Source organism: Ailuropoda melanoleuca, chromosome 16 (genome assembly GCF_002007445.2).
Source record: "Ailuropoda melanoleuca isolate Jingjing chromosome 16, ASM200744v2, whole genome shotgun sequence".
Classification (NCBI taxonomy): domain Eukaryota; kingdom Metazoa; phylum Chordata; class Mammalia; order Carnivora; family Ursidae; genus Ailuropoda; species Ailuropoda melanoleuca.
The window spans coordinates 86,666,869-86,679,543 of record NC_048233.1 but is presented as its reverse complement, the minus strand read 5'-3'; the positions used below and the strand labels follow the sequence as shown (position 1 = coordinate 86,679,543).

The window sequence follows — 12,675 nt, the reverse complement described above, 5'->3', positions numbered from 1 at the left end:
GGACAGAAAGAGCTGCTGCTCACACTCAGAGCTTTACGAGCCAAGGAATTACACAAGACTTGACACGAAGAATGGTAGCTCCCTGACAATTGTCCCTTATTTTCTGATCTCCAGGAGTTTTCAACTCTTTGAACAGAATCTTTTAATATTTGTCTCCACGCATGTAAATAACATGCCTGCTTTGCTAACTTCTTGGCTTTTCGGTTTTGTCATAATCTCTTGTTTTTTACCGTGGAAGATGAGGGTTTGGCTGTTTCCTCCCCCCGCCCCCACAAGCACACACACGCACACACATTTCCCACACCCGACATCAGATACATGTGGTTAGATCAGTCATAAGTGTTTGTATTTCACAACAAGGAAAGCACTACTCACGGCGGGACCTTGAATAATTTCCTTCCCTGCACTTCTTCATCTTTCCCCTTGAGTTAAGAGTTGGTACTTAGCTTTCTATGCACACGACACTAATTTAACCCTAAACCGCGCTCTGGGTGTATGGCTGTCTTCCCACCATGCTCAGACCTGCTACACACTCGGTCCTGCCGGAGGAAGCCTTTCTCAGAGCCGTTCACCTGCCCCACTCGGGACGGTGCGGCTGCCAGGCCCGATGGACAGCTCTGACCCTGGACTCTCCCTCTGCCACCACACCTGGGCTTTCTTCTCAAGTTTGAGTCCCTCTTTGCTGGGTCCCATTTGTCTCCTTCACTTGACTCACGCGTCATTTGGTGCGGCACAGCCTCCAGGAGCGTCCCGAGAGAGGGCGCACGGAGATCGTCTTTCCAGAACCCCCAGCTCTAACTGCCAGAGTCTGTCCTCACACCTAACGATTGTTTTGGATTGGATAGTTGGATTTCCAATTTCAGTTCAATTTCAAATGTTGAATTTTTCTTCAGAATTTTGAAGATTTTGCTGCATTTTCTTCTAGTGTCCAGTGCTGCTGTTGAAATGTTGACATTGTTCTTGTTCTTGCTCCTTGTGTGAAACCTGTTTTATTCTTTCTGGAGCCTCATAGGGTCCTCTCTTTGTTCCCAGTGCTTTGAAACTGGACAGTGACGTCTTGCTTTGGAGCTCTCTCGCCTCTTGTGCTGGGCACTGGCAGTTCTTTTATTCTGCCAACACATGCCCTTTTGTTCTGAGAAATGTTTTTAAATTATCTTCTGTTCTTCATTTTCAAAATTCTATCTTTCCAGACCTCTAATTACATACATTTTGGACTTAGAAAATGAATCCTACGTTTTTCTTTCCCCTATTGTTTTTACTTCCCTTTTGGGGGGGGCAGGGGTCCTAGCTTTCACATTTTCTGTTAAGATAATCCTCTCTGTGATTATTTTTTTATTTTCCAGAACATCATTTTTATACTTTTTTTTTTAAGATTTTATTTATTTATTCGACAGAGATAGAGACAGCCAGCGAGAGAGGGAACACAAGCAGGGGGAGTGGGAGAGGAAGAAGCAGGCTCATAGAGGAGGAGCCTGATGTGGGGCTCGATCCCATAACGGCGGGATCACGCCCTGAGCCGAAGGCAGACGCTTAACCGGATGTGCCACCCAGGCGCCCCAATATACTTTGTTTTCTTAAGTGTTGTTTTCTTGTTTCTTAATCTGTCCAAGGCTGTTGGTACCCCTGCTCCCCCCAGTTTCTTTTCCCTGAACAGTCTGTTTCTTTAGGCCTCTGCCTTTCGTGTCAGAAGGTTTTCTGAAATGTCTGTGGATCTCTGGCTGTCACTCCACTCACACTTAGGAAGGAGGCATGAGATGCCTGGGGACTCTTGGTGGTATGACTAAGCCATCCATTGGGAAACCTCACTGTGGGGCTCCTCTCTGTATTCTGTCTTGGGCTGGTCGGCGTCCCCAGATAAGGCTTTTCCAACATGGTGCTAGGATTCTAGGGGCCAAGTAGAAGAAACCTGCCAGTCTCAATATTCACCTTTCCTCCTTTGGTTCATTGTGATACCTCTGCCCTCAATTATTTTGCCCCGAAAGTAATTTCAGTCTCTTGCCACAGTGGTGGACAGGAGGAGGGTGCTGGAAAGGGGAGGAGCCTGGGAGCTCACTCCCTCCTAATTAGAATTTCAACCAATTCTCTTCTCATCCCACCCTCCCCCACTCCTCTTCCAGAGCAGCCTGGAACCACTGAGTCCAAGTCTTCAGAGCTGCCTTCTCGCTCTCTCCCACTGGCGCAGTGTTTAGGGTTCTTAAGTCTGCCGTCCATAACTCTCTCCCCTCTGCTTTCCGGCCTCCGAACCTGTGTCGTCGGTCCTGCTTCTGTCCATCCCAGTGGTCAGGGAGCCTTAGGGGACACTCTCATATTTCCCCTGTGCTTCAGAGAGGACGTATCTGAAGTAGATTTGTGGAGAGGTTTCCTTTCAAGGACCCATGCTTTATATGGGGGGAAGGGGGAGGTCTCTGGTGCAACTCCCACCTTTGGTAGCCAGACTTTGGCTTCCTTCTGTCTCCTGCACGAGCAGGCTCTCGGTCACCAGGGACGGGCAGATGCCCCAGGACAACACTCGGCAGCTACAGAACTCTCCGCTTTGGGTTCACAGTTTCTTCTTTATTTCACCTCTGATAATCTCCTCTTCTTTCCCCTTGGCTTGACATGCATTTTACAATATTATTAAAAAGAATTAAAATAATAAATATCAAAAGAATAATGTTTAGGAATTCTATAACAGTAAGGTTTCTACAGACATCCAGTCTCCCACGTTGCCAGACATGGGCCCTCCTGGCCTCACACAGCACTGTGTGGGAGACAATCCCTGTGACCCCTTGAGACCAGTAGGTTAGATGCCACAACTTCCATTTTATAGCTCAAGGCGCTGACACATCACGTCTATCAGAAGACACGGGCCCGGTGGCTGCGCCGATATCACACACACCCGGATTTGAAGCGCTCTGCAATGACTCATGCTCTCAGGAGGGAGCAGGTGGTCTTCTCCAGTCACACACGGGGGCCGTGGAGTGGCTGATGAACTCCCGAAACCTCTCTGGGGTGCAGGTTATAGGTAAGCTGTTGGGAGTCCTTGCCTCAACACTGAATTTTTAAGTGAGTTGAGGACACTGTCTTATCCCTGCCCGTACTGAAACCACGTAAGCCACGGACTCTAAACGCCTCTTCTGTAGAGCACGAGAGCAGGTGTCCTAACAGCCATAAACGCTGATGGTTCTTCCAGGAAAATCCTTTCTGTCACCTCTTTATGACCTCCAGAATTCCAGGACACAGTGGACACACTCAGGGAGAGATTGTGCTAAAAAGCTGCCCTGTGGAATCTGAACTCACAAACAACCCTTTTATTGTAAGAGACTATGACAGCAGTCGTTTGTCCGTGTGTCTTGCACCATTCATCTTTTCCTCCACACGTCCACAGGGAGTGGAAGTAAGATCAAACCCAAGCCACGTTCAGCCTCCAGGCCCCATTGGTTTTCACTCACCGTCGAGGTCTGGCCAAGAAGAGAACTCCCCTTCGGTTGAGTGGGTGGACTGGGACTGGTGATGGTTGATGGTTTCTGCCCGCCAACTGGGGGTGCTCCTGGGGGAGTGTCGGTGGGCACAGGGCGGGGGGCAGGAGACGATGGACAGCAATGGGCAGCATTTGAACTGGTTTCTCTTCTCCTCTGTTAGTCACTGGAGAGTATCATCCCAGGTGTTGTCGTTTTCATAAAAAAGGAGTCAGAACCATCCAGGGGAAATTGTGCTAAACTACAGCAGGCTGGCAGGCTCTCTTCCTGTGTGTTGCTAGTGTCGTCTGCTCACTGCGCCGTCCGCGCCTCTGACACGTTGTGTTATTGCTTCACAGGTACTGTGATTGCTTTGCCAGTGGGGACTTTTGCAACAACTGCAACTGTAATAATTGTTGTAACAATCTACGTCACGAAATCCAGCGGTTCAAGGCCATTAAGGTAACAATTTTTCCACTAAATACATGCATTCTGAAAGTGTTTAAAAGTGCTTGAGATATGGGGCACCTGGGTAGCTCAGTCGGTTAAGCGTCTGACTCTTGGTTTCGGCTCAGGTCTCGATCTCAGGGTCGTGAGATCGAGTCCTTCATCAGGCTCCGTGCTCAGCGGGGGTCTGCTTGAGCTTCTCCCTCTCCCTCTGCCCCTTTCCCCGCTCATGCTCTCTCTCTCTTTTTTTGCTCTCCTCTTTTTTTTTTAATTAACATTTAATGTATTATTTGTTTCAGGGACACAGGTCTGTGATTCATCAGTCTTACATAACACCCAGCACTCACCACAACACATACCCTCCCCCAATGCCCATCAGCGCCTCCCCATTCCCCCCACCCTCCCCTCCAGCAACCCTCGGTTTGTTTCCCGAGATTAAGAGTTCCTTATGGTTTGTCTCCCTCTCTGGTTTCGACTTGTTTCATTTTTTCCTCTCTTCCCCTATAGATCCTCTGCCTTGTTTCTTAAATTCTGTATATCAGTGAGATCATATGATAATTGTCTTTCTCTGATTGACTTATTTCACTTAGCATAATACCCTCTAGTTCCATCCATGTTGTTGCAAATGTCAAAATTTCGCTTTTTGATGGCTGCGTACTGTTCCATTGTATGTTTATACACCCCACATCTTCTTTATCCATTCATCTGTTGATGGACATCTGAGCTCTTTTCACAGTTTGGCTATTGTGGACATTGCTGCTATAAACATTGGGGTGCAGGTGCCCCTTCGGATCACTACCTTGTATCTTTGGGGTAAATATGCAGTAGTGCAATTGCTGGGTCATAGGGTAGCTCTAATTTCAACTTTTTGAGGAATCTCCATACTGTTTTCTTTTCTTTCTTTTTTTTTTAAAGATTTTATTTATTTATTCGACAGAGATAGAGACAGCCAGCGAGAGAGGGAACACAAGCAGGGGGAGTGGGAGAGGAAGAAGCAGGCTCATAGCGGAGGAGTCTGATGTGGGGCTCGATCCCATAACACGGGGATCATGCCCTGAGCCGAAGGCAGACGTTTAACCGCTGTGCCACCCAGGCACCCCTCCATACTGTTTTCCAGAGTGGCTGCACCAGCTTGCATTCCCATTTTTCTCTCTCTTTAAAAATAATTTTTTTTCAAAAAGTGCTTCAGATATTCACAAAACTATCTCCAGAGACTCCCAACCAATTTCAATATTGGCAAAACCCAAAGTGTTGAGGAGTATACGATGAGAAGGACTCTGGTCCTGAAGGTGGAGTGTTGGCCCTTGACCAGAGCTGTCCGGAGCGTGGCAGCCATGTGGGGTGGCTTCAGGGGTGCAGCACTGTCCAGAGGTTCTGATATAAGAACGTGCAAATGTCCACGTTGTCCTGTTGGGGGTGTAGAGATTTGGGTCCTGTCACAGAGCAGATAAGCCCAAGCATGGAGAGTGCAGTCTGAGAGGTGTCGAAAGTCTGCTAGTCAGAGAACTGGTGGAGGCTCTGAGCCACGACACGTGTCTAATTTCCGGGTGAGGGAGAATCTGGACTTTCCTCAAGGGGCCAGCAGCAGCTCCTGCAGCCCCACACTTGCTAAAGGCTACGGGAGCTTGCACTTTTCACCCCTTCCTGGAGGCACGAAACACCATCAGAGGAGGGAAGACAGGTGGGCGTAGGGTTGCCAGCCTGCTCTGGGGGCATATTTGGTGCCCCCAGTTTACAAAAGGAAACCAAGGGCCATCACGTGTGGACTTGAGACTGTCAGGCTGTGTTATGGTTGGTCTGTTTTGTTTCTATGATAATTTAATTCCCCTCTTGAATTATAGATAAATCATTCGAAAATATCTTACCCATCTTGATGCAGCCAGATCCATGGGACAGAAGAAAATTTTGACGCCTCTAAACTTTAGTAGTGTAGCATTTCCTTTAGGCTTAAAGGGTATTGTCTACAGTTATAAGCATGTGAAGTTTTATTTTGAAAGTGTTGGAATTTTCACGCATTGCTGGTAGGAACGTAAGTTAGTCTAGCCGCTTGGGGAAATTGTTTGGCAGTAGTTTCTGAAGCTGAAACTTGGAGGTGCTACGACCCCGCAGTTTCATTCCTAAAAACAGAGACAACAGAAATGAGTGTACGTGTCCACTGCAGACACACACCGCAGCCCCAGCCTGGAAACAGCCCCGTGTCCATTGGGGTGGAGTGTTCTCTCGTACGGTGGAATACTACACACCAGTGAAGAAGAAAGCGTGGCCACCGAGCGCTCCTCGCAGATGAGTCTCGAGGCCGCGGTGCCGGTGAAGGCGGCGGGCATCACAGGGCACGCTGCAGGGGCGCACGTGCCGTGGAAGCAGTCGAGGTCAGCACAGTGGTTCCCACCCGGGCGTGTGGATGGGGAGGAGTCTGGGGGAGCCTCTGGGGGCTGGACTGCCCTCCAACCTGACCTGGGGGGTTACACCGGACACACTCATGCTCCACTTACGCTCCACCCCGCGGATGGCGCACTCCTTGTCCCTCACCCTCGGTGAGCGTGAGAATGCGCACACAGAGCAGCCTTGCTCCAGGCCCGTGCTGTCCGAAGGACCTTCTGCAGCAATGGGAAGTTCTGGTGTCGGGAGGCCCAGGCCCTAGCTGTCAACCTCTGTGGGGAGAGCAAAGCACAGAGGTGCTGCTGTGATGCCTGTGCTGCTCAGATTGCTCGAATCACTTTGTTAATAAAAACTTGTATGCATCTGTCTGTCTAGACAGATAGTGGAAGGATAGGTGAAAAGAGTTAAACAAGCCAGGATAAAAAGCTGAGCCTGTCGTGTGAGCAGGACACAGCCCGGTGGTTGAGCCTCTGGGCTGGGCGTGAGCACGGGGACTGGAGGTCGCATCCGTCACTCGCCATTTATTACTTCACCTCGCGGCCTCGATTTCTTCATCTGTGAGACAGAAGCAACAATGGTATTTATTCCCCAAGGTTGCTGTGAGGATTAAGGGCGAGAATGCACATAAATCGCATGGAACGGGCTTGGAACACAGTCAGCGTTTAATACCCAGGAGCGGTTAGCAGAGCACCACGACCCCAGCTGTCTCAGGAAAAGCGCACAAGACACGCTGGAAAAGAAATAGGGCCACACGGACACAATCATTTTCTTTGCATCTTTAACATTCAGTTATTTTACAGTAAATATGTATGACTTTGAAACTCAGGGAAAAAAAGCAATGCCTTTAAAGGTGTAAAGGAATTAAAATGAAACAAGAAGGGGACGCACTTAACTATGGAAGGACACACTGCCTCATGTGGTTCTTCCTATTTTTATTATTTAAATTCAGTTAATTACCATATAGTGTATTACTAGTTTCAGAGGCAGAGGTCAGTGACTCATCAGTTGCTCCTCCCATCACGTCCCCTCCTTAATGCCCATCCCCCACTTACCCCATCCCCACTCCCTCCCCTCCAGCAACGCTGTTTGTTTCCTAGAGTTAAGAGTCTCTTACGGTTTCTCTCCCTCTCCAATTTCGTCTTATTTTATCTTTCCCTCCCTTCCCGTAGGTTGCTCTGTTTTGTTTCTTAAATTCCACATGAGTGAAACCATGTGATCCTTGTCTTTCTCAGACTGACTCATTTCTCTTAGCACAAGACCCTCTAGTCCCAGCCATGTCGTTGCACACGGTAAGAGTTTGTCCTTTCGATGGCTGCGTGATACTCCACGGTGTCCGGCGGCTCTTCCTAAAGCAACAGATGGATTAACATGGCAAACAAACGACATGCCACTCACTGAACCTAATTTTTACATAATAAAGTGCATTTTGATAGGATTTTGTGTTTTCTGTCTCAGGCATGTCTTGATAGAAACCCAGAAGCTTTCCAACCAAAAATTGGGAAAGGCAAATTGGGAGACGTGAAGCCTCGCCACAACAAAGGCTGTAACTGCCGGCGCTCGGGCTGCCTCAAGAATTACTGTGAGTGCTATGAGGTGAGCTGCTCCCCAGGCCGCGGGGCCCCGTGCGGACCTTGTCCCCAGGCTGGTGCACAGAGACCGGAGCGGACCGCGGGCCTTGCCGCCTGCAGAGCATGCAGCGGTGCAGAGAAGTTCCTGGGCCAGAGCATCTGCCCGATTCTCACGAGCTCACTGGCGGTGGAGGGACTTGCTCTCCCCCTTCATCTTCTCCCTCTTTTGTTGGCATTGAAGGAAAGGGAAGGAGAGAGGAAGGAGCCCGCAGGCCCCAGCAGTGAAGCAGCCAGGAAACCCTTCCTTGAAAGGCTCTCCTTCAGTTTGCCTGCGGTCTTTGCGGGGTACCTGTGAATTTTATTTTTAAAAGGTTGTCCCAGATGGTCAGGCTTGAGAAGAGTCCTCATAATTCCGGGGACACACGTTGGAAGCTCTTGAGTAAGCGGCCAAGCCATCCCCCTAGGCCCAGCTAGGATTCTGAAAATGCGGTCAGAAGGAGTGCAGAATTAGAGAATTCAGCAGTGAGCGGCACCCCCCAGTGGAGCAGGTCTCAAATGCACTCACAGTGTCTCTGCCTGCTCTTCCCCCACTTTCCAGAGGCCGAGCCTGTGCCAGGCAGCAGCCGGCATGAGGTGCTGATGTCCTGTGGTCTCTAGAGTAGACTAGAAGTCCTGAAAGGCCTCCTGCTCCAAACACCCAGGGGGCAGAGTAAAACATAATAGATGCGGTCTGATGAGCATCTCCAAGCTGAAGAGAACAGAGGGACATCCCTAGCGGCTGAGACCAAGTGGGAGCCATGGTTGTTGGCCAGGCCGACGTTCAGACGGCCCCTGTGGCCGGTGTGAGCAAGGGCGTGGGCCCCAGCTTGCCAGGCATGCTGCCTTGTGCCAAGAAGCCAAGTCCGCCCACAAGCAGCAAGGGCCTCCCCTAGGACAGCCCCGCCAGGCGGGCCCTCGGTGGGTTTCAGACTCTCCCCCGCCACATGTTCCCTGCTGCAGCTGAGCTGGCAGGACAGACCCGCCTTGGAGGTGCTGAGGGCTCGGGTCCGGAACACTGCAGTGAAGCGAACACCGCACTCAGGCCGGCCCAGTGCAGTTCTGTTCACGCTGCACGATGGTCTGTTAGGTGTGCAGTGGCATGAAGTCTAAAAAGCAAGGCACACACCTCCGTTAAATAGTACCAATCACCCTCTGATGATCTTGGTCGCCATCACTAAGTACCGATCACCCTCTGATGATCTTGGTCACCATCACTAAGTACCGATCACCCTCTGATGATCTTGGTCATCATCACTAAGTACCGATCACCCTCTGATGATCTTGGTCACCATCACTAAGTACTGATCACCCTCTGATGACCTTGGTCATCATCACTAAGGACCGATCATCCTCTGATGATCTTGGTCACCATCACTAAGTACCAATCACCCTCTGATGATCTTGGTCACCATCACTAAGTACCGATCACCCTCTGATGATCTTGGTCGCCATTGCTGGGCACAGATCAAATTTGCAATATTGAGAGCATTACCAAATGTGACACAGAGACACGAAGCGAGCGAAGACCATTGGAAAACCTGTGTCGATAGGCTTGTTGGATGCAGGGTGGCCACAGACCCCCTGTGTGTGAAAACACAGTATCTGTCAAGCGCAGTGAAGGGGGGTGAGTTGACACCTGCGGGTTGGGATCCTAAGACCCGTGTTCCGGTCAGGGACAATGCTCCGACCCCTCTCTCTGCTTAGGATTCATGCCCGCACTCACACGCCAGCCTTCCAAACCCCCTCCCCATGTTTGTGTGAAAATTGTGGATCACACACACACACACAAAGAGTTATTTAAGGTCCAAATAGAATGTGTTGTTTTTTGATGAATTATAGGACAGTCTAATTTTATTGAAGCGTTTTATGTTACCAGGCCAAAATTATGTGTTCTTCTATTTGCAAATGCATTGGTTGCAAAAATTATGAAGAAAGCCCGGAACGGAAAACCCTAATGAACATGCCCAACTATATGGAAATTGGAGGGTTTGAAGGCAATCACCATTTGTCACCAACTAAATTCTCAGGACTACCAAAATTCAGACCAGACAGGTAGGTACTGCGAACCAGCCCTCCGGAGAGGGGAACAGAGGTTAATTTGAGGAGAGTTAGTCTATAGACTGGGTGCGAGGGATGGGGGGAAGGGGACAGCCCCCCGTGCTTCCGCGGGGCCTCTGCTGCCGAAACCGCTCTGTCCCGTCTGTCCTCAGGGACAGAGTTCCCCACGTTGAGTACAAGCAGAGGTGCCCCGCAGGGATGGCCGACAGGCCAGTGCTCTCGGGCAGCGAGGGCGTGATCTCTAGACGGCGGGTACGTGACCCATGCTTACCATGCGATCTAACAGGCTGCCCGCTGCGCTCCCTCCTAACGGGATGACGGATCGCACACTAGGTGGACTAAGCTGAGGCCATGTTGTAATCCTAGCAGATCTCAAAGGTTGAGTGTTAATTTTACTATACATCGGACTAGATTTATCCATTTAAAAAAATGCCTTTCAATTCGATGCCATGAGTGATATCCTGATAAAGTACCAGATATCATGAATTCATAAAATTTTGAAAAGCCAGTTCATGCTAATTTGGTCAGAGACATCAGAAGTACTCATCACGTGACCTGCGGAGGTCTTTATCAGTAAAAATTTACCAAACACGGTTTCATCGTCTCTGAAAGGGTGAGCGAAGATGTTCTGTCCTGGCATCGGGATGCCGTGTGTCCGACCGAATGTGATGGAGGCTCCATAGGGTGGAGTCTGGCCTCAAAATGTTATGACTCTTCTTGACCCGAGGGCAGCCCTGTTCCTTCATCTTCAACAAAAGTCGTTGTGAGTTGTCTGTAGAGAGAGATTTTAACCAATTCCAAGTCCTGTGTCTTTTCATCATCCAGCACTTCTCAGGACTTCCAGAAGTTTTCCTGAACTCCCGCACCTTGGGGCCTACCCGGGTGGCCGTCTAGCTGAGCCGCGGTTGCCCCTCGAGCGCAGTGGGGGCGCGGCCCGTCTTGTACGATAGAGTACCTGGTTCGGGGCTCCAGGGGCATTCGGAGGGGAGGCCGCGCCGATAGCGCCCCTCCACGGGGGCGAGTCCTCAGAGCCGCTGGCCTCCTGGCGCTCCGGGTGCCCTGGGGGTGGTGGGGCCGGCAGCCAGGGTGCGGGCTTTCCCGCCCGCATTGGGCCCGGAGCTCCGAGCAGGCGGCACGACGCACCTCTAGGGCCTGTCTTATCTGAGATTCCTGCTTCTACCCCTGCTCAGCCCCTCGGCTGCCGCCCGGAGCCTCTGAAGGGTACGGTGGACCTTCCTTTGAAATCTTTAGAACCTGCCACGAGATGGGTGTCAGGAGGCAGACAGCTTCCTCTGAAAGCAGTCCCTCCCATGGTGGCGGTTTCCAGTATTAGGGAGATGACAGGTTCCACCGGTGACGTTTCTAAGCGCCCGTTGAGTCGGTGAGGGCTTTCACCGTGGCGCTGAGGACGGGCCGTAACCGCTCTGTTTCCGCCAGGCGCTCCTCGTCGTGCATCTCCCGGGAGGTGGTGGAGGCCACGTGCGCCTGCCTGCTGGCCCGGGGCGAAGAGGCCGAGAAGGAGCGGCGCTCGGCGCGCCTGGCGGAGCAGATGGTCCTGGAGGAATTCGGGAGGTGCCTGTCGCAGATCCTCCGTATTGAGTTGAAGTCCAAGGGGTTGAAAATTGAGTAGAGCTCAGTGTAGTGGGGCCTGAAGGCCGTAGATTTTGTTCCAGTTTTCTGGGGGAAAGCAAGCCGTAGTTTAGACAGGTGGTGTGAGGAACACGAGGCCGGGTCCGGTCAACGGCTGGGTCGCCAAGGTCAGGCTTTCCCTCCGTGTCGGGGTGCCGGGGGTTTCCCCAGAGCGGGTGAGGGTCTTGGCGATCACAAGCCCCCCTTGTGAGGACGTGCGGGACACCGCTGACCGTTGCCGTCTGGCCCCGGGAGAACCGTGGGCACGCGCGGAGCGGGCCGGAGGGGGCGCGCAGGCCCTGGAGCGATGACAGTCCCTTCCCGCGGACCTCACCCCGTCTGGGAGGTTCTCCTCGGGAGGCTTCTCTGCTGAAAAGCCGTAATGATTTTTCACTAAAATTATTTTGAAATAAATTCTCCGGATGGGCTGCGAAGATAAGACATAAAACCTCCAGAGAAGCACCCAGTACCTTGAGGAGTTCCTGAGTGTGGACATTTTCCCAGAGTCCCACAGATTCCCGGTCTCCCCTCGCGCCACCGTGAAACCCAGGCTCGTGGTTGTGACTGAAAGTGATCTCGTTTGTTATGTGTTTTCATTTGAATGTGGAAAAGCTCTGTTGTCCAGTTAACTTCTCCCTAATTACTGTTCTAATATTATTATTGTTTGTTAAAATATGGTTAATGAGTTGTCAGAAACCAGCAGGTAAGATTAGTTATTAAGTTGACTCTCTTTTGGTTCTTTTGGAAAAGCAAAGAGGATTAAAAATTTCGAATGTCCTCCGTTGTCCTCATTAACTTAGTGACCGAGCACGGAGTGGCCGCGTGTCTGTGTTTAGAGCAGCGTCGGCCCCTTAGGGCCCGTTTAGGAGGCTCGCTTCCCGGCCAGCGCTGTCGGCGCGGAGCCCAGCAGCCGCGGGCGTTAGTGGGGCCGGGCTTGGAGCAGCAAGTTCAGTCGGGGAACCACGGAGGCCCCCTTTGGCTCCTTCGGATGGAGACCGGTGGCGGCAAGCCGGACGCAGAGCCCAGCACCGGGTGGTGGCGGGGCTGTGCCCAGGTTGGGTGCCCCGTTGCCCGGGGCGCTTCCGGTCCCACGTGCATCTGCCCGAGGAGCCCCGTCC

The 12,675-nt window shown here is 51.3% G+C and overlaps 1 protein-coding gene across 2 annotated transcripts in view; it reads left to right on the top strand.

The window, feature by feature from the left end:
• The window catches only part of TESMIN (testis expressed metallothionein like protein), a 43,162-nt gene extending 30,828 nt beyond the window's left edge, over window positions 1-12,334 (top strand). The window contains exons 6-9 of one of the 2 annotated variants that reach the window (XM_002929292.4): window positions 3,797-3,899; window positions 7,719-7,856; window positions 9,747-9,922; window positions 11,366-12,334. In XM_002929292.4, the coding sequence (XP_002929338.1) occupies window positions 3,797-3,899; window positions 7,719-7,856; window positions 9,747-9,922; window positions 11,366-11,558 (610 nt within the window). In that variant the 3' untranslated portion in view covers window positions 11,559-12,334. The remainder of the gene's footprint in view (window positions 1-3,796; window positions 3,900-7,718; window positions 7,857-9,746; window positions 9,923-11,365) is intronic. The other variant, XM_034645607.1, reaches the window with a different exon arrangement.
• Window positions 12,335-12,675: the final 341 nt, after the last annotated feature.